The 24,996-nt window shown below is 35.5% G+C and overlaps 1 protein-coding gene across 2 annotated transcripts in view; it reads right to left on the reverse strand.

The window, feature by feature from the left end:
• Positions 1-2,454: 2,454 nt before the first annotated feature.
• The window catches only part of CTNNA3 (catenin alpha 3), a 1,596,010-nt gene continuing 1,573,468 nt past the window's right edge, over positions 2,455-24,996 (reverse strand). Inside the window, exon 18 of one of the 2 annotated variants that reach the window (XM_029245645.1) lies at positions 2,455-3,101. In XM_029245645.1, coding sequence (XP_029101478.1) covers positions 2,814-3,101 — 288 coding nt within the window. In that variant the 3' untranslated portion in view covers positions 2,455-2,813. The remainder of the gene's footprint in view (positions 3,102-24,996) is intronic. The other variant, XM_029245646.1, reaches the window with a different exon arrangement.

The following is a 24,996-nucleotide window of genomic DNA, read 5'->3' on the forward strand; positions in this document are numbered from 1 at the left end:
CCATTCTGATTTCAGTCTAATGTTTGCCAGTGATGCTGGTGGCTAACCAGGACGGAACTGCTGTCCTTCAAAGGTGATATAAACCCTCTCCTCCCTCCCAAAGATGATTTTTCCTTCATAAATTAACATAACTCAATTTCACTAAAAGAGAAAGGTGAGTTTTGATTAGCAAGATAAAGCAAAAGTATCATTAGAAGAAGCACCAATCTCTGTGATGCAATTTCAAAAGATGCATAGATGGGCCACCAAGCAATCACTCTCATTAAGAAATTTCTGTCATTCCCCTGCCAGAAGAAGGGCTTAGTTATAAATATATACACCACCTTCATACTTACTGATTAGATTCATTTAACTATGTTTTATAATGGGAGGGTTTGTTAATATATTTGCTGCTAATTTTTCTTCTAAGTATTATACTATTAGCGGGTTTGAATTGAATTAAATCCTGAAATGCTGCCCACTGAAGGAATTGAGTCAGGTGGACAGATGTCCTTCTCAGCTCTGCACATCTTGTTCTTATTGCACCTTTGATTATTGCACCAGACTTTACTCCTGGGACATTCTCCAAGTTAATGTTTTCTTTTTTAATTAAGTTTTGCTTAATTATAGTTGTTTGCTTTGAGCTAAGCTGGAAATCCCTCTACTTTGAAGAGGAGGACCCGTTCACATCTCATTTTTAAAGAGTCATTTTCTTAAGATAGATACAGAGGTTATTTGATAAGTGTATAATTTCAAATTAGTTATGTTCTTTTGGCATCCAGCGCTGCATTCTAAACTCTAGCCTGTGGAAAGCTGATGTAGAATTAAACAGACATTAGATTTTGTAAATGAGACTCTTACGATTCTTAAGCATGTGGCTTTAGGAACTAAGATATACTAGTAGTTTGGTAATTTTTTTTAAGAAATTATTTTCTCAACTAAATTGTAAATTCATACTTCTACCTGACAAAAGGAAGTGTCATAGATGTAACTCTTGTAATGTCTATCTTAGAACAGAAAATGATGGTAGCATGTCAACAAAAGAAATTCCCTGTTTTGCCTCAGTTAGCTAGCTAGTCCTGGACAATATAATTATCTGGATTCTCTAATTCCTTTCTGCACTGCCTTTTCTTTGAGGGAGTGGACTCTGTCCAGAATAATATTGACCGTGGGCCAGTGCACACTGCAAGAGAGGCAGGAGCGTATTGCTTTCACTCTTAGAAAGTGTATGTATCAATACTTAGCCCAGGTAACCTAGCATTTTGGAAGAACAATATAACATATTACAGTGAAAAAAGTTTACATTTTCCCTATAATTTATTAACATATTGACCGATTAAATCCCTTTCCCATACCATTTTGTTCAACATTTCCCATACCATTTTGTTCAACATACCACACACATCATGCTCTCAACCTTTATGCCTTCTTATGTTTCACACATTCTTTTACCCAAACTGGCCCTCCTAACATCAACTGATGTTGCATGTTTAAACTTTACCTAGTCAAACTAAGATGACATGCTGTTGAAACAGTTCATTGATGGAAATGTTTTACAAAGTGAAGTTATGATGTGGGTATAATTTTGATAAAGTAGAATAGGAAATTCATGTTTAAAATCCTGTGAATGGGAACTCTATGCATGAGAAAAGGTAAAACTGAAACTTAGCTCCTCCAGAGACAGACAGACAGAAAGAAGTAGAAAGAGAGAAGCAACGCGCTAGACCCTGAAACTATTATAAAGTGCGTTATGAACTCAATTCGGCATCAGCACATTGATTGCAGTTATAAAATGACCTCAGACCTTTATTTTAAAAAGTTATGAAAATCACTCCAGCTTCACTGCCACTAACTCTACTTCAGAGTTCAGCGGTACCACACACATTTTTTGAGTTATATTTTACTCAATGACAAAATATTTTTCAAACTGGCCTTTTCCTTTTAATTACACTTGCAAGGTGATACAAACGGAGTCATGCAGAACTCCTTGCATTTCTGTTATCAGTCATAACTCGCTTGGGGATAGAGTTAAATGCCCATTTCCCCAACGGATGATAACTCTTCCTCCATATATGTAGTATTCTGGTGGGCCTTTTTAAATCCAGAACTCAACGTGCAGAACAGCTGAACACAGTGGAGTCCTGAAATGCACACTTGTGGCATGAAGACTCATTGTAAACTTTATAATGTTAATAAATTGTTTCATAAATAATTAAGGCGGACCTTGAAAATCCAGAAAGTAACTTGATTGCTCAAGCTTGGTTAGTTTCTGATGGATATTAGCCCAATCAGTTGACAACAATTGTTACAAATATCTAGAGAGTGATTTTTTTTTTTTTCCTGTAGAAGGAATCACACATATCTGTCAGGTTACATCAGATAAAGGAAGTATGGAGATTAAATGGGAGAGTATTTTATGAAATCTTTTGTTTCCGTTGAAAACCAAGTCAAGAGCTCACATCACTATTTTAATTTAAAATGAAGAGGGTGAGTATACTTAAGCTGTTACAGGTGAACAGGACTCATTTGAGTCTCCTGTGTTCATTTAGTAATGAATATAAGATATTCTCCGTGATGGGAGAGGCTGAATGACCCTGAAGATTTCATTCATTCAACAAGCATCTGTTGATTCCTTATTAGGTGCTGGCCATGCAGAAATGACAATGGCATGATCCCCAATATACGTTGCTCATGTTGGTTAGGCTTTCAGTGTTTTACATTATTTGTGGGTTAAATTCTAAGTTAGTGAACTTACGGAACTAATCAAGTGTAACAATAAAGCAGTGTGTTTAGCCAGGACTTTGTCATATAAACACTAGAGTAGAATAGTGGTTTCAGTAGATATGTCTTCCTCTAAACTCACTCATCACTTGCACTGGGTGGATTTTTTTCTTTGCTGAGCCTCGTCTGACAGCTGCATAAGTTTCCTCTGGTTTCTCTCTTTTAATCAAGGGTTTTTTTGCAGGAGCCTTCATTCTCCACATAACAACTGGGTGCCGGGGCCCAGCAGGACTCTGAATTCGGATGATCTTGGTTGAGGCAATGTAAGACATTTTCACTGTTTGCACTACAGCATTCATTAAATTTTTGGCTGCTTGGATCAGGGAGGTGACACTGTCCAACTGTAGAAAAAAACCAAAAAACAAACTATTATTCAGAGAATGTAATCAGGAATTTAAAGAGATTTAATGTTACAGAAAATGAAATGTGCCACTTTGTTTTTATCCCAGAAACGAATGAGTTATTCCTCATTTTATACACCTAGGTAAATTATCCCATCAATCTATTTTTAATCATTTATCTAGTCATCTGATGCATAAGTAGTTCCATATTCTATTTTCTAAGATGATAGCTTAGATTTTTTTTTTCTTGGTTTTCAGTGAAATCAATTCTGTACCTTCTATATCATACCATAAGAACCAGATGGTCACTGCTTTCTTTGTAATGGATCTCCATACTTCCAGGGTTAATGTTCACCCCTTTTGTAAGAAATGACTGTCTACAGTAAAAGCTATATCATATATAAGTAAGTAACTTAATAAAACAACAACTGAAAAATCTTCTCAGGGAATTCACAGTCTACGATAAATATCATACACACATATGCATATACACATGCATGTATACCACTCATTTTCATGAATATTTCCCCAATAATTCCACCTACAAGAGTCTCTTTTCTAAAAACACATAATTCTTACACCTATCAGGCAGTGTATTAAAACAGAGCTTTTCAGTCAAAGTTGGTTTAAATTCCAGATCTGCCTGCCATTTAGTAACATAAACAAATCATTTAACTGTTTTCTCCTAGTTTCCTCAGATATAAAATAGGAAAAGAGTACTTATTGGAATTAAATAACATGTGTAAAGAGCCTAGTAGGCTGCCACATAGTTGTTATTAATTATTTCCTTTGTTTCTTGGGAAGGCTGACAAAATTGCTTAATTATAAAGATATACCAATGAAATTACTAAAAGACACCTTTTCCCACATGATTCTATTTTGTAATTGTTGTTATGTTTTCTGGGTTGTTCACTAAAACCATCTCAGGGCAAAATGAGGTGATAGTCCTAGAATCTTGCAAAATACTTTAGAGCTAAGCCCAGTTGGTTCATTTTTATATAAATAACGCCTCTTCCATTATTTTAGTTTGGCAGATTGTCACCCACAGCCAACTCACACAGGAAGATGTGCTTCCACTGTCACCTGGCTGTGATGTGTGCTGTCAGGGTGAGGCTCAAACACTGCCTCTGTAGTTACTGAAATCCATCAGCAGCTGACTGGCCTGAGTACTCTACTCAGTTTGCAGTTCGAGGAATCTCATCTCACACAGAATAAATGAGCGAAGGAAAGTAGTAAGCTCAGGTTATGTGCCTGGGGCAGTGGTCTAGCTGGCTGCTTCCTCAGTGAAAAATTTAATTAGCCCCATTATATGCTAACCCTGAAATCCTTAAAAAGGTAACACCAAAAAATATGTAATTTGAAAGGCAGTAATACTTGAAAACTACACATCTTTGAGTCTTTTTACTTATTGAAGCCAGAAATGTAAAATCTTTGTATGTGTCAGGAATGACAAAATTTTTTTACAAACATTAAACAGGATTTCATGAAGCACTCACATGTATTTCACAGACACTTAGAACTTCTGAATCTGTACACAACTTAAAAAAAAAAAGACAGACTTTGAATAGAATAACACACTTTGTAATTAACGTTACACTGTGGACAAACTGCACGCTAAAATCTGTTTAATAATTAGCAATTTTCATTAAAGACCTCCTAGAACTAGTTAGATTCTGAAAGTCGTTTCCAATCTCACTGTAGTAAGAAGAAAGTTTTTCTAAGTGATGAATTAACCTGAATAGTATTGAGGATCCTTGGTAATCTCTTTCAAACATGAAACTATTTGGTGTATTCTCAGGGCTCTGTGCTGCCATTAAGTCTTCTGGAGAAGAAGGTCCTAGGGACCTGCTGTCATTCAAGATTTCACCAGCGCCTCTGGCCTTCCACCCTAAAACTTACATTCTCTTCTCCTTTTGACTCTGTAATCTTGTCACGTATAGACTGTATTTATTTCATTTGCTTTTGAAGCAAATGAACCCACCTATACAAGTGGGTTTTATACATAAACCTATAGTCTTGAAAGGAGGTTTAAGTTAAATTCGTGACTTAAAATGTGGAAATTGACTTGTCTTCTTTCCTCACTGAATCAGCAAAGCCCTGTCTGTGCCATTGTGGTTTCTTATTCTGGCCTCTGACAAATCTTTTTATTTAAAAATCCTAAATGACTGTAGTAGGACTTCTCCTCCAGTAGACTGAAGAAAACCACAGGACAAATTATCCCTCTAGGAGAGCATGAAAACTAGTTCTGCAGACAGATTAGGACAATTGCTGCAAGAATACTGTTATTTCATGAGGAAAGCTTGTAAGACATTCTATAAGGATTCATGGAAAGCTTGTAAGACATTCTATAAGGATCTTTGAGGTCCAAGAGCTATATGCCCTAAGAGGCCTGACTTTTTGCTATTAGCCAAATCACAGGCCACACAAGCAAGGGGCACAGACAAGCCAAGCAAATGGTAGGGAATTTTGTTTAAGGCCTAAGCAGTGCCTCAGGCCTACTCATAGAGAATAACTGCACAATTTCATGTCTCCAAAAAGTATTATAAGTCCTCTTACCAGGCTTAGTTTAATGAAAAATCCTCCAAGGGAAGAATTCAAAAGAATTCCCTTTGTGGAAACAAAGCATATTTGAGTAGGCTAATGTACCACTTTGGGATCTCTGTGTTCAATTTCTTGAACAAAGTTTTCTGAATTTCACAAGTGTACCCGTGCAAGCGAGAATGTTATTTTACTCTAAAGGCCTGGTAGAGTAAACCAATCAGACTATAAAACTCAGGTCCAAAAATTCTCTTACCATTACAAATCACTTTCATCAACTGAAAAGGCTTCTACGTAAATGTAACTTGAAATGTTTGCCATAAAACGAGCTATTTTTCCTAACATCTGGTAACAATCCTCTCTGATTTGGATGAAGAGTTCTTGATCAGGGTATCAACTGAGAAATGAAATGGCTTCTAAGGCCCTGAAACCTCCTAAGGTTATATGTAAATATTTGCATGCAAGTACACATAAGCAGCTTCCTGTTGCCTTCTTTCCATAAAAGTGGATGAGGTTAAAAAAAATAAAGAAGACCTTGACCCAAATTAAAGGCCTGTGATCTATATAAACTGGAAGTCTGTTCTCCTACCATAGTAAATAGGAATATAGCCATCCTTCTTATGGTAGTGACTTGTGCTTATTCTTACAATACTGATGTGGTTTCAAAATAACTAAACTTATGGGTCTATTAATGTCACAAGAAGATCTTCAATATTGTCTGTGTTCAAAGTAAATCGGACATAGTTCATAAGTTCTGCCTCTTTTTTTTTGAGGATCTACATGAATATAGAGATGATGCCCAGTGTTAGCTCTAACTGCAAGATGTATTTTGCAAATAATCCAAATTAAGACCATCTAAATAGAGTCCTTCTCAATATTATCACTCGACAGATCTTAGTTCATTTTATGGTAATGTCTCTTTTGTGCTTTGTGGTATGTAATCTGTGATTTCAGTTAAGCTACAGTACAAATCTGTCCAGTTCTGAGAATGTTTTCAGACAAAAGGCTTGGTCCTAGTTAGACATGTGTCTGCAAGTCTTTGCTGTGGAAAAGGGTTAGAACAACAATAAAAGGTATGTTCTTTTCCCTCATAAAATGTCAAAATTTTGTTCATGTATACATAAAATGGCTGGATCTTTTTACAAAACTCGAAGTTAAATACCTGTGATAAAAGTCCTCAACAACTACATCAGAGTGGAATGTTCGCTGGCAAATCTTTGTTCAGATCTTACTGTAATTATTGATAGTTAAGAGGAATATCCAAGAAAGACATGCTAATTATTCCTTCTTTTAATTTTGTAAGTTCCTTGTCTACGTTATGTCAGAACACCAGAATGTCTTGTACTATACTACTCTAACTCTCCACATTCTGGGTACAAGACCTTTGTCAGAAATGTGTTTTGCATGAGGTTGCTAACTCCCACTGATGTAGATAGATCCCATACCCTTGCACCTGGGCTGTCACCTGGGGAAAGCATAGATAGCTCCCCAACCCCTGTGTGAAGTGCCATGGCAACTACAGTTGCTGGGACTCCTGTGGAGAGAAAAGCCTGGTGTTGCCTGGAGAAATATATTTCCTGTCCTATAACCTTCTAGGTAAACTGGTGCCAAGGTAGCCTATGATATTCTTGTAAGTCTCAATGTTTACCTGAACTTAAAGACCCCCGGTGGATGTAGCACCTGCACAAAAGTAGTACTTGAAAGGCAAATGTGTGCGGTTTGGCTCCAAGTATAACAGCTTATAATAATTGCTAATATCTATTGTGTGCCTCCTATGTGTTGGCGCTGTTCTAAACAGTTGACATAAATTAACTCACAGCAATCCTATGAGGTAAGTACTATTATTATCTCCATTTTAAAGATGAGGAAACAAAGGAACTAGGTTTGGTAGCTATCTCAAGGCGACACAGCTATTAAATGGTAGAGTTGGAATTGGAGCCAAGGCAGTGTTGTTCAAGTACCTGGTACTTTTACCCATTACACAACACTGCCTCTCAGTAATATGTCACTTCCAATGTGTATTTATTTTCAGATATCGTATAGTTGAAGAAATTGCACCAACATTAATACAATGTCTAAAATTAAAAAAATGACTATTCAATAACTGTTTTTAGAAAGGTTATAGAATTTTTGTATGCATGTTGGTACTAAGAAAAATGAGGGTATCTTACTTGCCAATGTATTTTGTTAGGATGGTAGTCTGATAATATTTATACTCCATGATTTTCCAAGCAGCATGTTTTTGAAATAGTAAGTAGAAATACTCAGTCATCCTCATAAGCCCCAAACAGTTTGAAGACTTTGAGATTAAAGATATTTTCTAACAAAACCCTTTAAAATTTTAAAATGTAGATCTCAGTAAACATATCAATAAGGCAAAGATAAACCATAAACAAATCATATTATAGTTTCTAGGACATGGAATTGTATAACATTTACTTCATCTTTAAAATGTGTCATTCTGTAAATACAAAGAAAACTTTTTTTTTTCTGATTCTCAAACAAAACTAAATAAATTTGTTTGCCTTGGTTTTGTAGTAGAAACCAGGATTTTGTCCCCAGACCCTGGAGTTGCTCGTTAACCTGTACTTAGTTTTAAAATGCTCAGTTAAAGTGTTTGGAAATAAGGTTAACATAGGTAACGTTAAAGGGCATTACATATGTGTGTTGGTAGATAACAAGTGACAGCTTAAATATTTCTTAAAAGTAAACACTGTTATAGTCTTTCTAACTTATGATTGATCTAATAATGGTAGTTGTACACCATAGGAAATATTTAAATACACATTTGTTGGCAAAAATACATCATCGAATTCAACATGTTTTTAGTATCCACCCTGAACTTTTCATGAGGACCTAATTTTATCCAAATACGTGCTTAACATATCCTTTTGTTTCTGAACAGATTTTTAGAAGAATGGCCTGTATTGAAAACATTCTCCTTTTTAGGTTGCATTCAAAAATGTTAAAGAGCCAGGCTGGCTTAATGGGAAAATCAAATAAGGGGCTTTTGTTAAGGAGTGTCAAAATGGAGTTATACATCCAAATTGAAATTGTCAAGCTTATAATTAAATTGAGAAGGTGGCGCCTTCTTTGAATATGAAGAGTTATTCCAGTGGGCCACTGATAGGATTCATCTTGTAAATTTGTCCTTTGTCAGCTCTCCATCAGATCATGACAACAGAAAAGGACAACTTAAGTTGAAAGGGGGAAAATCAATGTATGGAATAACTAAAGAAATTTAACACTGCTGAAAGGGCCATACATGAAGTGAAATATGACATTTATTCAGTTGTAATATATTGTCCTGTCAAAAAGCATTTTCAGATCTTACTGTTTTCTAAAGCACATCTTCCAGGCCAAAAACGTTTTATGTCATCTTAAAAGGAAATAATAAAAAACATAACACCAATTCAGGTGGCTACTCAGAATGCTTTTTAATTCTATCTGAAATGGCCTATTTTGGAAATACTATTGGTAATGTTAGTGATTAGCTATCCTATAGTCATGTTGGCTTAAAGGCAAATGATTAGCTGAAGAACTGATTTTCTATAACAATTATACCCCAGCTACTAGTTACACAGATTCTTTACTAAGTAGTGCTAGCAGGAGGGGCTGGGTTTGGCATGGTTCTCTGACCTTCTGTGTTTCAGCCTGTGCCGTTCTTCTCTCCAGCATCAGGCAGCGCTCTGAGTTCTGCCCTTTTCACAGACATCTACTGATAATACTCAACCTGACATCTTAATGACGTTGCAAGGAGTCTGTGCTAAGAGTGAGAAAGCACCGTTGTTGGTCCTAGATTGTACACTCATCTCTTGCATGACCATAGGTAAGGAAAAACTAGGTTGTGTGAAGCTAAAAATCCAAAGAGCATCCGTTCTCCAATCCATGTAAGGACTTCCATTTCATAGACCTTTTCACATTCCTCAGTACTATTTTTCCACCTGTCTTGATCATCATCATTCTACCATTTTAACCCCTCTAGTTGCAGTAGTAAACATTTCTTAGCTTGCTTCTGTCTGCTACAACCAACCAGTAGAAGACAGATGTCCATGTTCCCAGCACTGATCCATAGGTTACTCTCTCTCTTAGAGAATCCCCTCATTGGCCAGATGGGTTTCTAGATAAATTGGTGGCCACCAAGCTGAAGCTGACAGACAATGCTTTTGTGTCTTTAGCCAATTATTGCACCCATTCTACACAAACACTATTTCAAACTTCCACTCTAATCAAACCTTTGTCACCTCACATTCTCACTTGTTCTGCAGATTACTTCACTTAAAATATAAAACAAACAAGAAAGCAAGCAGACAACAAAATAGTAACAAAAACAGAAGCAGCAAAATGAAACTGCCTGAACTTGTCCTTAATTCGTGTCCATTTTTATTAAAATGAAAGTTATCTCTTTTTCTCTCTATAAATGATACTTCTAATTATACCCTAGATTCTATTCCTTCTCTGCCTTCTTGGAGATTTTGCACAATTACTAATTATTTTCTACCAATGCATCTTCTTTCTATTCCTTTCTATTGGCTTTTTCACTGTAGTATTTGTTTATTTTTTATATTTTTATTGAAGTATAGTTGATTTACAATGTTAGTTTCAGGTGTACAACACAGTGATATAGATCATAATACATTTAAAGCTTTTACAACATATTGGCTATATTCCCTGTGCTGTACATTATTACATACTGTATCTTATTTATTCATACATAGCAGTTTGTATCTATTAATCCCATACCCCTATCTTGTGTCTCCCCACTGTTAATCACTAGTTTATTCTCTATATCTGTGAGTCTGTTTCTGTTTTGTTATACTGACATTTGTTGTATTTTTAGATTCCACCTATAAGTGAAAAAATACAGTGTTTGTCTTTCTCTGTCTGACTTACTTCACTAAGCATAATATGGTACAGGTCCATCCATGTTATTGCAAATGGCAAAATCTCATTCTTTTTTATGGCTGAGTAATGTTCTGTTTTCCTCACACACACACACACACACACACACACGCACACCACATCTACTTTATCCATTTATCTTTTGATAGATGTTTAGTTGCTTCCATATCTTGGCTACTATAAATAATGCTGCTCTGAACATTGGGCTGCATGTATCTTTTCAAATTAATGTTTTCATTTTCTTTGGATATATATCCAGGAGTGGAACTGCTGGATCATGTGGTAGTTCTATTTTTAATTTTTTGAGGAGCCTCCATTACTGTTTTCCACAAACCAATTTACATTCCCAATAACACTGAACTAGGGATCTCTTTCTCTACATACTCACCAACATTTATCATTTCTTGTCTTTTTGATGGTAGCCATTCTGACCAGTGTGAGGTGATATCTCACTGTGGTCTTGATTTACATTTCCCTGATGATTAGAAATGTTGAGCATCTTTCATGTGCCTGTTTGCCATTGGTATATCTTCTTTGTAAAATGTCTATTCAGATCTTCTGCCCATTTTTTAATATGGATTGTTTGTTTTTTGGATACTGAGCTGTATGAGATGTTTATTTGTTTTGGAAATTAACCTCTTATATGACATATCTCTTGCAGATATCTTCTCCAATTCAGTTGGTTGTGTTTACATTTTATTGTTGGCTTCCTTTACTGTGCAAAAGTTTTTAAGTTTGATTAGGTCCCATTTGTTTATTTTTGCTTTTGTTTATCTTGCCTGAGGACACAGATCCAAAAAAATACGTCTAAGGCTTATGTCAAAAAGTATACTGCCTATGTCTTGTTTTAGGAGTTTTACGGTTTCAGGTCTTATGTTAGGTGTTTAATCCATTTTGAATTTATTTCTGTATATGGTGTGAGAAAATGTTATAATTCCATACTTTAAAAAAAATTTATTTTATATTGAAATATAGTTGATTTACAATGTTGTTAGTTTCAGGTGTACAGCAAAGTGATTCAGTTATACATATATGTATATCTATTCTTTTTCAGATTCTTTTCCCATATAGCTTATTACAGAGTATTCAGTAGAGTTCCCTGTGCTATACAGTAGGTCCTTGTTGATTACTTATTTTATATATAGTAGTGTGCATATATTAATCCCAACCTCCTAATTTATCCCTCCCCACCACCTTTCCCCTTTGGTAACCATAAGTTTGTTTTCTAAGTCTGTGGGTCTGTTTCTGTTTTTGCAATTTCATTCTTTTACATGTAGCTGTCCAGTTTTCCCAGCACCACTTGAAGAGACTTTCTTTCCCTGTTGTATATTTTTGCCTCCTTTGTCATAGATTAATTGACCATACGTTCATGAGTGTATTTTTGGGCTCTCTATTCTGTTCCATTGATCTATGTGTCTGTTTTTGTGCCAGTACTGCACTGTTTTGACTGCTGTAGCTGTGTAGTATAGTCTGAAGTCAGGAAGCATGATAACTTGCAGCTTTCTTCTTTTGTCTCAAGATTGCTTTGGCTATGTGAGGTCTTTTGTAGTTCCAAATAAATTTCAGGATTATTTGTTCTAGCTCTGTGCAAAATGTTGTGGGTATTTTGATAGGGATTGTATTAAATCTGTAGATTGCTTTGGGTAGTATGGATATTTTTAACAATATTCATTTTTCCAATTCATAAACATGGGATCTTTCCATTTATTTATATCATCTTCAGTTTCTTTCATCAATGTCTTATAGTTTTCAGAATATAGATCTTGCACCTCTTTGGTTAAATTTATTCCTAAGTATTTTATACTTTTTTATGTGATTGTAAATGGGATTGTTTTCTTGACTTCTCTTCTAGCTCATTATTTGTATATAGAAAATCAACAGATTTCTGTATTATTAATCTTGTATCCTACAACTTTACTGAAATCATTTTATTTGTTCTAACAGCTTTCTGGTGGAGACTTTAGGGTTTTCTATATATCATGTCACCTGCAAATAGTGACGCTTTTACTTCTTCCCTTCCAATTTGGATGCCTTTTATTTCTTTTCTTCTCTGATTGCCGTGGCCAGGACTTCAATACTGTGTTGAATAAAAGTGGTGATAGTATGCATCCTTGTCTTGTTCCTGATCTCAGAGGAAATGCTGTCAGTTTTTCACCACTTAGTATAGCGTTAGCTGTGGGGTTTGTCATAAGTGCCCTTTATTATGTTGAGGTATGTTTACTCTCTACCCACTTTGTGAATGGATGTAGAATTTTGTCAAAAGCTTTTTATGCATCATGTGATTTTTTTATGGTTCATTTTGTGGATATTGAACCATCCTTGCATCCTTAGAATAAATCCCCCTTGATCATGACGTATGATCCTTTTAATATATTGTTGGATTTGGTTTGCTAATATTTTGTTGAGGATTTTTGCATTATGTTCATCAGTGATACTGGCCTGTAATTTTCTTTTTAGTGATATCTTTGTCTGATTTTGATATCAAGCTAATGTTGTCTCATAGAATGAGTTTGAAAGCATTCTTTCCTCTACAAGTTTTTGGAATGGTTTGAGAAAGATAGGTGTTAACTCTTCTCTAAAAGTTGGTAGAATTCACTTGTAAAACCATATGGTCCTGGACTTTTGTTTGTTGGGATTTTCTTTTTTTTTTTTTTACTGATTCCATTTCATTACTGATAATTGTTGTGTTCATGCTTTCTATTTCTTCCTGATTCAGTGTTGTGAGACTGCACATGTCTAGGAATTTGTTTCTTCTAGGTTGTCCATTTTATTGGCATATAGTTGTTCTTAGTGATCTCATGTGATCTTCTGTTTTTCTGTGGGGTCGGTCATAACTTCTCCTTTTCCATTTCTCATTTTACTGATTTGGGACCTCACTCTATTTTTCTTGATGAGCCTGACTAAAGGTTTACCAATTTTGTTTATTTTTTAAAGAATCAGCTCTTAGTTTCATTGATTTTTTTTAATAGTCTCTATTTCATTTATTTCTCCTCTGAGCTTCATGATTTCTTTACTTCTACCACCTTTGGGTTTTGTTTTTTTCTTTTTCTTGTTCCTTTAGTTGTAAGGTTAGGTTTTTTTATTGGAGACTTTTCTTGTTTCCTGAATTGGTCTTGTATCACTATAAACTTTCCTCTTAGAACTGCTTTTGCTGCATCCCATAGATTTTGTATCATTATGTTTTGCTTTTACTTCTCTCCAGGTATTTTTTGATCTCTTCTTTGGTTTCTTCAGTGAACCATTAGTTGTTTAGCAGCATATTGTTTAGCCTCCCCATGTTTGTGTTTTTAGCAGTTTTTTTTCTTGTTGTTGATTTCTAGTCTCATAGAGCTTTGGTTGGAAAAGATGCTTGATATGATTTCAATTTTCTTAAAATCGTTTTGGGATATAGGGCTAGAGTTGGAGGGGCTGGAGCCTGAGCCAGGTGCACACTGTGGCTTCTTCTATGCTCAGTGGCCATCACAGCCCTAATGAGGTTGGGAGTGAGCCCCAAGGAGCTGGAGCTGAGGCCCTGAGAGAGCTGGGTTTCTCCTGGGTGTGGTGGCAGTCTCTGACTTGGTTTCAGATGTGGCCGGAACCTAGGGGCTTGAGGCTACACTTCTGTGCTTGTTTCATTTTTTCCCTGTGTGTATTCCTTGGCTGGAGACTGGATCATTTTTGGAGAGGTTGATGCCACACCACTGAGCTGGCCCCGCCCCTCCCAAATGGGCAAGAGACACATGCTCCTGTGATGGTGGCTTCTGCCTGGAGCTATCATTGCTCCCTCCAGAGTGTGTGCAAGGACAGATGAGAGAGTTGGGAGTGGCTGCCTCTGCCCTGATCAGAGGCAGGGCTGGGGTCTGAGCTGCCTCCATTCTCTCCAAGTTTGTGCACTCTTGTTGGCAATGGTTGCCTTGCACTAGTGGGGAGCAGCACTGAAGCAAGAGGGTCTGGAGTAGGAGCCTGGTGTAGGCTGAGGGGCACAGAGCCCCAGGCAGTTTTAAATTTGCTGCCTCTGTGCTGTGACTGAGAATAAGCAAGTCTGTGTGTGTATTCTTCAAGAGTAGAGTCTTGGTTTCTTACAGCCCTCCAGTAATCCCCACCAGTTTTCAAACCAGCTAAGGGGGCTCATCTTGCCAGTGTCAAATCCCAGTAATATGTGGCTTGAACCATGTTTTCCCCTGGGAAGATCCCCTAGTCTGTGATATCCCTCCTTTTCTTTGTCCCCCACTAGGGATGTGTGTCTCAACCAGATCACTTCTCCTCCCTTCCTACCAGACTCCATGTGGATCTTTCTTTATAGCTTTGGTTGTAGAAGAGCAGTTCTACTAGGCCCCAGGTTGATTTCATCAAGAGTTGCTGTACATGTAGTTGTAGTTTTGATGTGTTTTTGAGGGGAGGTGAGCCCAGTATCCTCCTACTCCTCCATCTTGATCTCTCTCCTCCTTCACTGTAGTATTTAAATGTTTTTGAAAGGTTTTCTATACTCCCTGACAATATTTTCTTCGCTTCTCACTTATTCTCAAGCAGTCAAACTCTTAGTACGTTTTCCCTTTTTTCTACTAGATACTGATAGATATATACACATATTAAATATATAGGGTTTAATATATAATTAAAATATCTAACATTACATATGTGTTAAATATACAACACATGTTAACTAATTTAATGTGTAATCTTGTATATTTGGTTTCTTTCAATCATTTCATTTATAAGATCAATTAATTCGCATTCTGCTGTACTATTCCATTACATAAAGAGTATATAGTTTATTTAGCCATTTTTCTGTTGATGGACTTTTACATATTTTGGGGCTATTATGAGTAGCAATTTATAAATATTCTGGCATGTATGTTTTGGTGAACAAATATATGAAACTCTGTCGGGTAGATACCTGAGAGTACAATCGCAGAGTCATAAAAATGCATATCCACAGATTTCCAAAGTGCTGTTGCAAATTTACACTCCCACCAGCAATATATGAGAGTTCCAATTGCAACACAAGTTCACCTATGCCTTTTTCCCCATCATCTTTTTCACATTAGCCATTTTGTCAGGTTTATATTTAAGATTTTAATTGGCACTTCCCTGATAACTAATGAAGCTGAGCATATTCTTCTATGTTTATACTAACCTGCATCTAGAGACCTTGCAGAATGCTCTTAATAATTCTTAAATATTTTTCCAGATTTTTGGATTTTCTTAGTATACAAAGCATGTCATCTATGAATACTGACAATTATATTTCTTCTTTTTTATTTTTTTTTCCCTTGCATTATTACACTACATAGAAATACCAGTACAGAAGTGGTGATACCAGGTATTATTTTATTCATCTTCCATACCAGAGAATGTTTTCAATATTTAAGCATTGATTTCTTAGTTACCTCATGGACTAGATACGTACTTTTTTGAATTTCCTGGTAAGAGAGGATTTACTAGTTTTCTTCTTATTTTCTACCTAAAATACTATTGTAATTCGAGAACATGCTCTGAATGATTTCAAAAATGTACTATTTGTTGAGGCTTTCTTTATGACCCAACATGTGGTCAAATTTGATATGTGTCAGGAATACAGGAAAGTAAACTTTAGTATTGCTATATCAGTGTTGTTTTATATCAGATAGTTTCCTTAAGCCTCTTCTCAGTCAAGCCCATCCCCATCCCAGGTTTCAGGCAACAACTGATCTTTGTATCACTATATAGATTAGATGTACCTTTTCTAGAGATGCATACAAATGAAATTCTAGAGCATGTACTTTTTGTGTGTTTTACAAATACAATGCTGAGGGAAAGCAAGCTTCACCCATGTTACTGCATGTATCAGTAGTTTATTATGTTTATTGTTGAGGAGTATTAAATTTTATATGTATACCAAAACTTACTAATCCAATCATCTGTTGACTAGCATTTTTTTTTTTTTTTTACAATTTTCATTATTATGAAAAAAGATGCTATGGCCATACTTGTACAATTATTTTATAGTATGTTTTTATTTATAAGAAACTATCAAAATGTTGATCAAAGTTATGTTACCATTTTAAATTACCACCAGCAATAATATTATAATTACTCTACATCCTCGGCCATATTTGGCTTTTTTGATCTTTTTAAATTTTAGACATTCTGGTGAGTATGAAGTGAAATGTTACTGTGGCTTTTCTCTGATTGTTAATGATGTCGAGGATATATTAGAGTACTTAATGAATCTTCACACATCTTCTTTAACTGTTAAATATTTTGCTTCATTTTTTAGATTACCATCTTTCTAAGTTTTCTTTTATACATTCTGGATACAAGTCCTTTGTATATTTTCTTCCAGTCTCATGTTCTTGTCTGAGTCTCTTGAGAAGTGCAAGTTTTTAAATTTGATGAAATATTTATCAAAGATTTTCTTTTATGATTTAGATGTTTGAAGTTTTAGATTTATGTTTAAGGCTAGGGCCAACTTTGTATTGATTTCTGTTTGTACAGTACATTTATTTCTTATTGACCCACCAGTTTTCAAGCACCATTCGGTGAAAATACTATTTTCCTTTGAATTATCTTGGACTCACTGTCAAAATTAAATTGATCATATGTGGCTGAGTCCATTTCTGGACTTTCAATTCTGTTCCATTTCTATGTTTCTCTTTATCTTAAATACTATATAACTTTATGTTTGGAAGTAAAATATATTGAATATAAACTTGTTCTTTTAAACCATTTGATTATTTTAGGTCATTTGAATTGCTATATGATTTATAAAAATGATTTATAAAATTAAGTAGTTTGGTAAGTAAGCCCTACAAAATGCCTACTGGGATATTGATGGGGATTATGTTTAGTATATGGATCAAGCTGGATAGAAATGACAGTTTAGCAACACTGACTCTCAACCTATGAAGAGAGTTTGTCGTTTTTGGTTTAAACATCTTGCATATATGACAATAGATTTCTTGCATATATAACCATATATAACAATAGATTTTTCCCTATTAATAATTTTTTGATGCTACTGTAAAGGTTATTTTGAAAATGTCATTCTCCAATTTTTCACTGCTGACATATAATGGATTTTGGTTAGTTTTTTGTATTTTGGCCTTGTTTCTTGCAACATTTCTACAGTCCACAAATTGTCTCTAGGAAGAAATCTGGAGTTGATGTAGGGCTCACCTTGTTTGTTTTCCTTCTCTCAGAGATTGTGGTCTTCTGATATTTATTGACCAGTATTTGAAAATAGTTCTAATATATATCTCATTCAGTGTTGTGGTTTCTCAGGTTATGTTTACAACTATCATATTACTCATTGTTTCATATTATTATTTTCTTCTTTCTTGTTTTGGGAGGCTAATGAAACATTTTACATTATTCCTTTTTTACTCCCTAGTACCTCCTCAGTTATATGTACATTTAGACTACTTTTGATCTGGCTCCTCTGAAGATAAAAACATGCTTCTTTGATCTACTAAGGTTTAATATATAGTATTACTTATACCACACTTCTGTAATGCTAGAATCATAGAAAATTTGAATTCCACCTACTCACTCATTTCAATTTTTACAGTACTGTCTGTCATCCTGAATTTCAATTCTAAACAAACATTGTAAACTCAATAGGGAAATTTTAGTATCACTTTGTACAATCACTTTGTACAGTAAAATTACCTTGGACTTGCCATTCTCCTTCACCTGTAACATTTAGTCAATCACCAAGGTCTGTTAGTACAGAAGGAAGGTATTGACAGGATTAAGCTAAACTATTACTACCTTAGAGCAGGTCATTATCCATTATGCTCCCCTCTAGTCCATTCTCTACATTAAAACTAAAAATGATCTTAAAAAAACAACAACAAAAAAACCATTTCTTTTACAGTACACTGATGGATTTTCATTAGACTTATCTTCATTCTAAGCTTTTGTTACAGATCCCAAAGCCTTAAATTATCTTGTCTCTTCCTGCTTTAACCAACTTTATTATTGCTTTTACATTATGAGGTCCAGCCATACAATGAAACTAAACTAACTAAAATATTTTAAATATGCCGCATATTTCTCCTCACCTCCAAGCCTTTTCACAAGGGAACTCTTCTCCCCTTAGGTGTTACCTTAATATCACTTTCTCAGGGAAGCATTCCATGATACCTAGACTAGGCTGGAACACCTTTTTATATGTTGTTATAGCAATTTATATTTCATTAACATTAGTCATCATAAGGCAATGAGGTCCATGTAGAAGAGATAATACTCTCATTTTCACCCTAATTGTTTGACACAGGTTACAGGAAATATTAGACACAAAAATAACTTGAAATATTTATGAGTCCCTGTGTCTTTCCTCACAAGAAACTTGAGGAGGAAGTTTGGAGCACAATGATCCAAACCCTATGGGATGCAGCAAAAGTATTTCTAAGAGGGAAGTTCATAGCAATGCAATCTTAACTCAAGAAACAAGAAAAATCTCAAATAAACAAACAACCTTACACCTAAAGCAACTAGAGAAAGAAGAACAAACAAAACCCAAAAAGTTAAGTTAGCAGAAGAAAAGAAATCAATCGTAAAGATTAGAGCAGAAATAAGTGAACTAGAGACGAACAACAGAAAAGATCAATGAAAGTAAAAGCTGGTTCTTTGAAAAGATTAAATAAAATTGATAAACCTTTAGGCAGATTCATCAAGAAAAAAAGGGAGAGGGCTCAAATCAATAAAATTAAAAAGGAAAAGTTACAAAGGACCATACAACTACAAGCAACTCTATGCCAATAATATGGACAACCTGGAAGAAATGGACAAATTTATAGAAAGATACAATCTCCCAAGACTGAACCAGGAAGAAATCACAAGTACTGAAACTGTAATTAAAAAGCTCCCAACAAGCAAAAGTCCAGGACCTGATGGCTTCTCAGGTGAATTCTATCAAACATTTAGAGCAGAATTAACACCTATCCTTCTGAAGCTATTCCAAAGAATTGCAGTGGAAGGAACACTCCCAAAGTCATTCTCTGATACCACAAAAAAAGAAAATTACAGGCCAATATCACTGATGAACATAGACGCAAAAACTTCAACAAAAATACTAGCAATCCGAATCCAACATGATCAAGTGGGATTTATCCCAGGGATGCAAGGATTTTTCAGTCTCTGCAAATCAATAAATGTGATACACCACGTCAGCAAATTGAAGAATAAAAACCATATGATCATCTTAATAGACGCAGAAAAAGTTTTTGACAAAATTCAACACCCATTTATGATAAAAATCTCTCCAGAAAGTGAGCACAGTGGGAATATACCTCAACACAATAAAGGCCATATATGACAGACCTACAGCTAACATCATCCTCAGTGAAAAGCTCAAAGCATTTCCTCAAAGATCAGGAACAAGACAAGGATGTCCACTGTCACCAGTTTTATTCTACATAGTCTTGGAAGTCCTAGCAATGGCAATCAGAGAAGAAAAAGAATTCAAATTGGGAAAGAAGAAGTAAAACTGTCACTGTTTGCAGAAGACATGATACTATACGCAGGAAATTCTGAAGATATTACCAGAAAACTACTAGAGGTCATCAATGAATCTGGTGAAGTTGCAGGATACGAAATTAATAAACAGAAATCTGTTGCACTTCTATACACTAACAACAAGAGATCAGAAAGAGAAATTAAGGAAATAATCCCATTTACCACTGCATCAAAAGGAGTAAAATACCTAGGAATAAACCTACCTAAGGAGGCAAAAGACCTGTACACAGAAAACTGTAAGATACTGATGAAAGAAATCGAAGAAATCGAAGATGACACGAACAGATGGAATGATATACCATGTTCTTGGATTGGAAGAATCAACATTGTGAAAATGACTATACCCAAGGCAATCTGCAGATTCAGTGCAATCCCTATCAGTGCAATCCCTATCAAATCACCAATGACATTTTTCACAGAACTAGAACCAAAAAATTCACAATTTGTATGCAAACACAAAAGACCCCGAATAGCCAAAGCAATCTTGAGAACGAAAAACAGAGCTGGAGGAATCAGGCTCCCCGACTTCAGACTATACTGCTACAGTAATCAAGACAGACAGTATGGTACTGGCACGAAACAGAAATATAGATCAATGGAACAGGATAGAAAGCCCAGAGATAAACCCACGTACCTATGGTCACCTAATCTATGACAAAGGAGGCAAGAATATATACGATAGAGAAAAGACAGCCTCTTAAATAAATGGTGCTGGGAAAACTGGACAGCAAATGTTAAAAAAAAAAATGGAATTAGAACATTCTGTAACACCATACACAAATATAAACTCAAAATGGATTAAAGACCTAAATTAAGACTGGATGCTACAAAACTCTTAGCAGAAAACATAGGCAGAACACTCTGTCATAAATTGCAGCAATATCTGTTTGGATCTGTCTCCTAGAGTAATGGAAATAAAAACAAAAATAAACAAATGGGACCTAATTGAAATTAAAAGCTTTTGCACAGCAAAGGAAACCATAAACAACATGAAAAGACAGCCCACATAATGGGAGAACATATTTGCAAATGATGCGACGGACAGGGGCTTAATCTCCAAAATGTACAAACAGCTCATACAGCTGAATATTAGAAAAACAAATAGCCCAATCAAAAAATGGGCAGATCTAAACAGACATTTCTCCAAAGAAGACATACAGATGGCCAAGAGGCACATGAAAAGATGCTCAGCATCGCTAATTATTAGAGAAATGCAAATCAAAACTACAATGAGATATCACCTCACACCAGCCAAAATGGCCGTCATCGAAAAGTCTACAAACAATAGCTGGAGAGGGTGTGGAGAAAAGGGAACCATCCTACTGTTGATGGGAATATAAACTGGTACAACCACAGTGGAGAACAGTATGGAGGTTCCTTAAAAAACTAAAAATAGAGCTAACATATCATACAGCAATCCCACTCCTGGGCATATATCCCTAGAAAAACATGGTTCAAAAGGATACAAACACCCTGATGCGCATTGCAGTGCTGTTTACAATAGCCAAGACGTGGAAGCAACCTAAATGTCCATCAATAGATGAATGGGTAGAGAAGACATAGTATGTATATACAATGGAATATTACTCAGCCATAAAAAAGAATGAAGTAATGCCATGTACAGCAACATGGATGGACCTGGAGATTATCATACCAAGTGAAGGAAGTAAGTCAGACAGAGAAAGACAAATAGCACATGATATCACTTATATGCAGAATCTAAAAAAAAAAATGATACAAATGAACTTATTTACAAAACAGAAACAGACTCACAGACTTAGAGAATGAACTTAGTTACCCGAGGGGGAATGGTGGGGAGAGATAGACTGGGAGTTTGGGATTGGTATGTACACACTGCTATATTTAAAATAGATAACCAATAAGGATGTACTGCATAGCACAGGGAACTCAGCTCAATATTCTGTAATAACCTCAATTGGAAAAGAATGGATACATGTATATATATATATATAACTGAATCACTTTGCTGTACACCTGAAACTAATACAACATTGTTAATCAACTATATTCCAATATAAAATAAAAAAAATTTTAAATTATTTGAAATATTTATATAAGTTATAGAACTATAAGTACAGAAACCATATATAAGATATTTTCAAAGATAGGCATGATTTCAATTATTCTCTTCTATTCTTCCCCCAAACGATATTTCCCAGACATTCCACCACCAAGGTCCATAAAACAAACTTTTCTGGGGTCTAGAAATGGCATTCTTGATTAAATGATGCTTTTCATTATTTGGCAGAAAATTCCAAATTCCTACATTTAGATAAAGATCACTCAGTGATTTAAATGTAGTATCAATAAGATATGTCTAATAGCCTAAGAATAAAATCATTTTTGTAGTATATAGCCTATTATATTTGATTCTCAACTCACCACATCCTAGATATGCAGTCGGGGAAGAAAATAATTAGCTTCCCTGAGCTTCTGTTTCCTTTCAGGGTTGGTTGTTAAGATTAAGTGTGATACTTAGGTAGGGCTCTACACATATATGTACACATGCACATAATGAAGCTATGACTTTTACAAATCTATAAAGTCAACTGGCAAATAATACAACACAGAATTTGGAGATGTGGATGGAACAAAACTAAGGACAAATTCTACCTACGTTTTCAAAGCCAGGAACAGCACAAGAACATTTCTTGAGAATAAGGTGCAAGAGCAAGTACGAAGACTCTTTCTCATCCCAGCACGCGCGCGCACACACACACACACGTCTCAAATTAGCATGAAGCCAGTTCTGCTCATCACAATTCTTTCAGTGAGTGTATCAGTCAGGGTCCAGTGAGGAAGATATAAACTATTTCAGGTGTTTCAAACATGGAATTTAACACAGAAAATTGATTACTGTGAGGCAGTCCTCAATTTGCCATCAGCATGAAATATTACCATTCCTAGTACTGAATGAAATGGAAAAGATGAAGCTATGACAAGCAGCTAAAACACCAAAAGTGGATGACTGCCTGCCAATAGGATGCCAATGGCTCCCACTGGTTAAACCTAGCTAAAAAGTAGTGGTCAAAAAAATCTTGGGTAGAGAAAGGTTCTGGGAGCAGAAGTGACCGTGACTAGCAAAATAAGATTTTTGCCTGAGCTAGCACATCCCCTCAGTTTCAGTGTGTCATGCTTTCATTCATAAAATCTCACAGAACTTACATTTCCATTATGTGTGTTTGAAAAAGAAAGTTCATGTCTTTTCTGTCATTAAATCAAATAAATGCTTACACAAAATCAAGTGGTTCTTTTCCTACCTCTATTCTTAGTTAAAAAAAAAAATGGGGAATGCTGGCTTCTTTAGCTCTCAAAGATTTTACATACTTAACGATCTTTAAGATGCTGTCAAACACACCTATGCTTCTTTAGAAAACTTTGGTTGGGAAAATAGAGGCTACAGGAATAAGGGAGTGCATAAATGAACTCTAAAATATTATATAGATAAGCATATACATTTTATATATTTATATAAAGGACGTGGTTTTCCGACAGTAAAATGTCACCTTCCCTGTTTTGAAGTACCTCTGAAATTCCACCTCATGTTACAAATTTCCTCTCCAACCTAGATTTTCCAGAGTCTTTGATGATTTGACTATGGTTTAAACATAACTCTGTAAAATATAGCATTAGTCTCTATTTTAAAATTAAAAACTGGATTTCACAATTATCTATAAAATAAGAGCTACACTGAAACCATGACTCGCTTTAGATTACTGCCAGTTTTCTGGACTCTTGTGTACCTTTTTAAAAATATCGTATGCTTCCTGTGATCTCACTTGAGTGGTAGATCTGGGTGCGACTCCAGCCTCATGCCCACTATGTCCTACAGACATTACAGTCATGTTCTGTGTCAGTGGTTTGAATCTAGGATAGGAAGCAGCAGCATTACCTCATACCATTATTGCTTCATCCACACACTGGGAGGAAAGGGCGGCAGGTAACAAGACAGAGCAGTGCTTCAGAAATTATTCCAGGGAAAGCCTGGAGCAACATAATGCTGTTATCTCAAATGTGAAGCATGGAATATGTCAGGTGTAAAAACCGTACCTCGAGGAAAACAAAGTGTTTTGAAAAATGACTGTCTTCTATTTATTTGAGACTCACAAACTTTGTATCTGAGTAAATATCAGAGGTTAGAAAAGCATCCACAATGGGGAAATACTAAAATGTTCTGTTCTGGAATTTAGTCTCTTTTCAAATCAGAAATCCCTCTCGTCTTGCCTAGAATGTCTTATAAAACAGAAAACCCTCTTCCAGAGTCTTTCTATAGATAATCACAGCTGTCTCTTAGTTGAGGGGATGAGATTCAAAGGCATTTTAGAGCAGCTGGTTGTTTCCTCCCAGCTGCTTGGAAAATGGGAAACTTTATTGGCAGCAAGCCCCAACCCCAAAGCAGTAGATATCTAAAGTAGCTCTCAGGCACTGGAATTCAGCAGGCAACCAGCAGAAACATGAAGCCATGAGTGTTTTTTAATCACTGTGATCTTAGCTTTTGTGTGAATTTAAAGAATAAAGCCCACAGGGTTGGTAGGTTACTGTATAGGTGTGCAGGTATGTGTGGGGAGAGGGGAGGAAGGAAGGAGAGCCAGGTGGGTAGGAATATGGACTCTGGAGACAAACTATTTAAATCCAAACAAGTTCTTTCTCTAGGTCTCAGTTTTCTCCTCTGTAGAATGGAAAACCAACAACATCTACCTCGTAGGATTGCCATGCGGACAGATTAAGGATATAGCACAATGCACCATATATACACTGATTCACTGTCATTATTATATTACTAAGGTTTTGAAAACAACAACATTCCATTCCCACTGGTTATTGCAAAAAGTGAAAGAATGAGGAAGGGGGAAGTTGTAATAGTGACCCCTATTTTGTAAACTTGTGTCAAGACCATATGCTTTAAAATAGTATCTATAATCCTAATAACAACCCTATGGGGTAGGTATTATTT

This window comes from Monodon monoceros, unplaced genomic scaffold, assembly GCF_005190385.1.
Source record: "Monodon monoceros isolate NGI ecotype Baffin Bay Population unplaced genomic scaffold, NGI_Narwhal_1 Super_Scaffold_4, whole genome shotgun sequence".
In the NCBI taxonomy this organism is placed as follows: Eukaryota; Metazoa; Chordata; class Mammalia; order Artiodactyla; family Monodontidae; genus Monodon; species Monodon monoceros.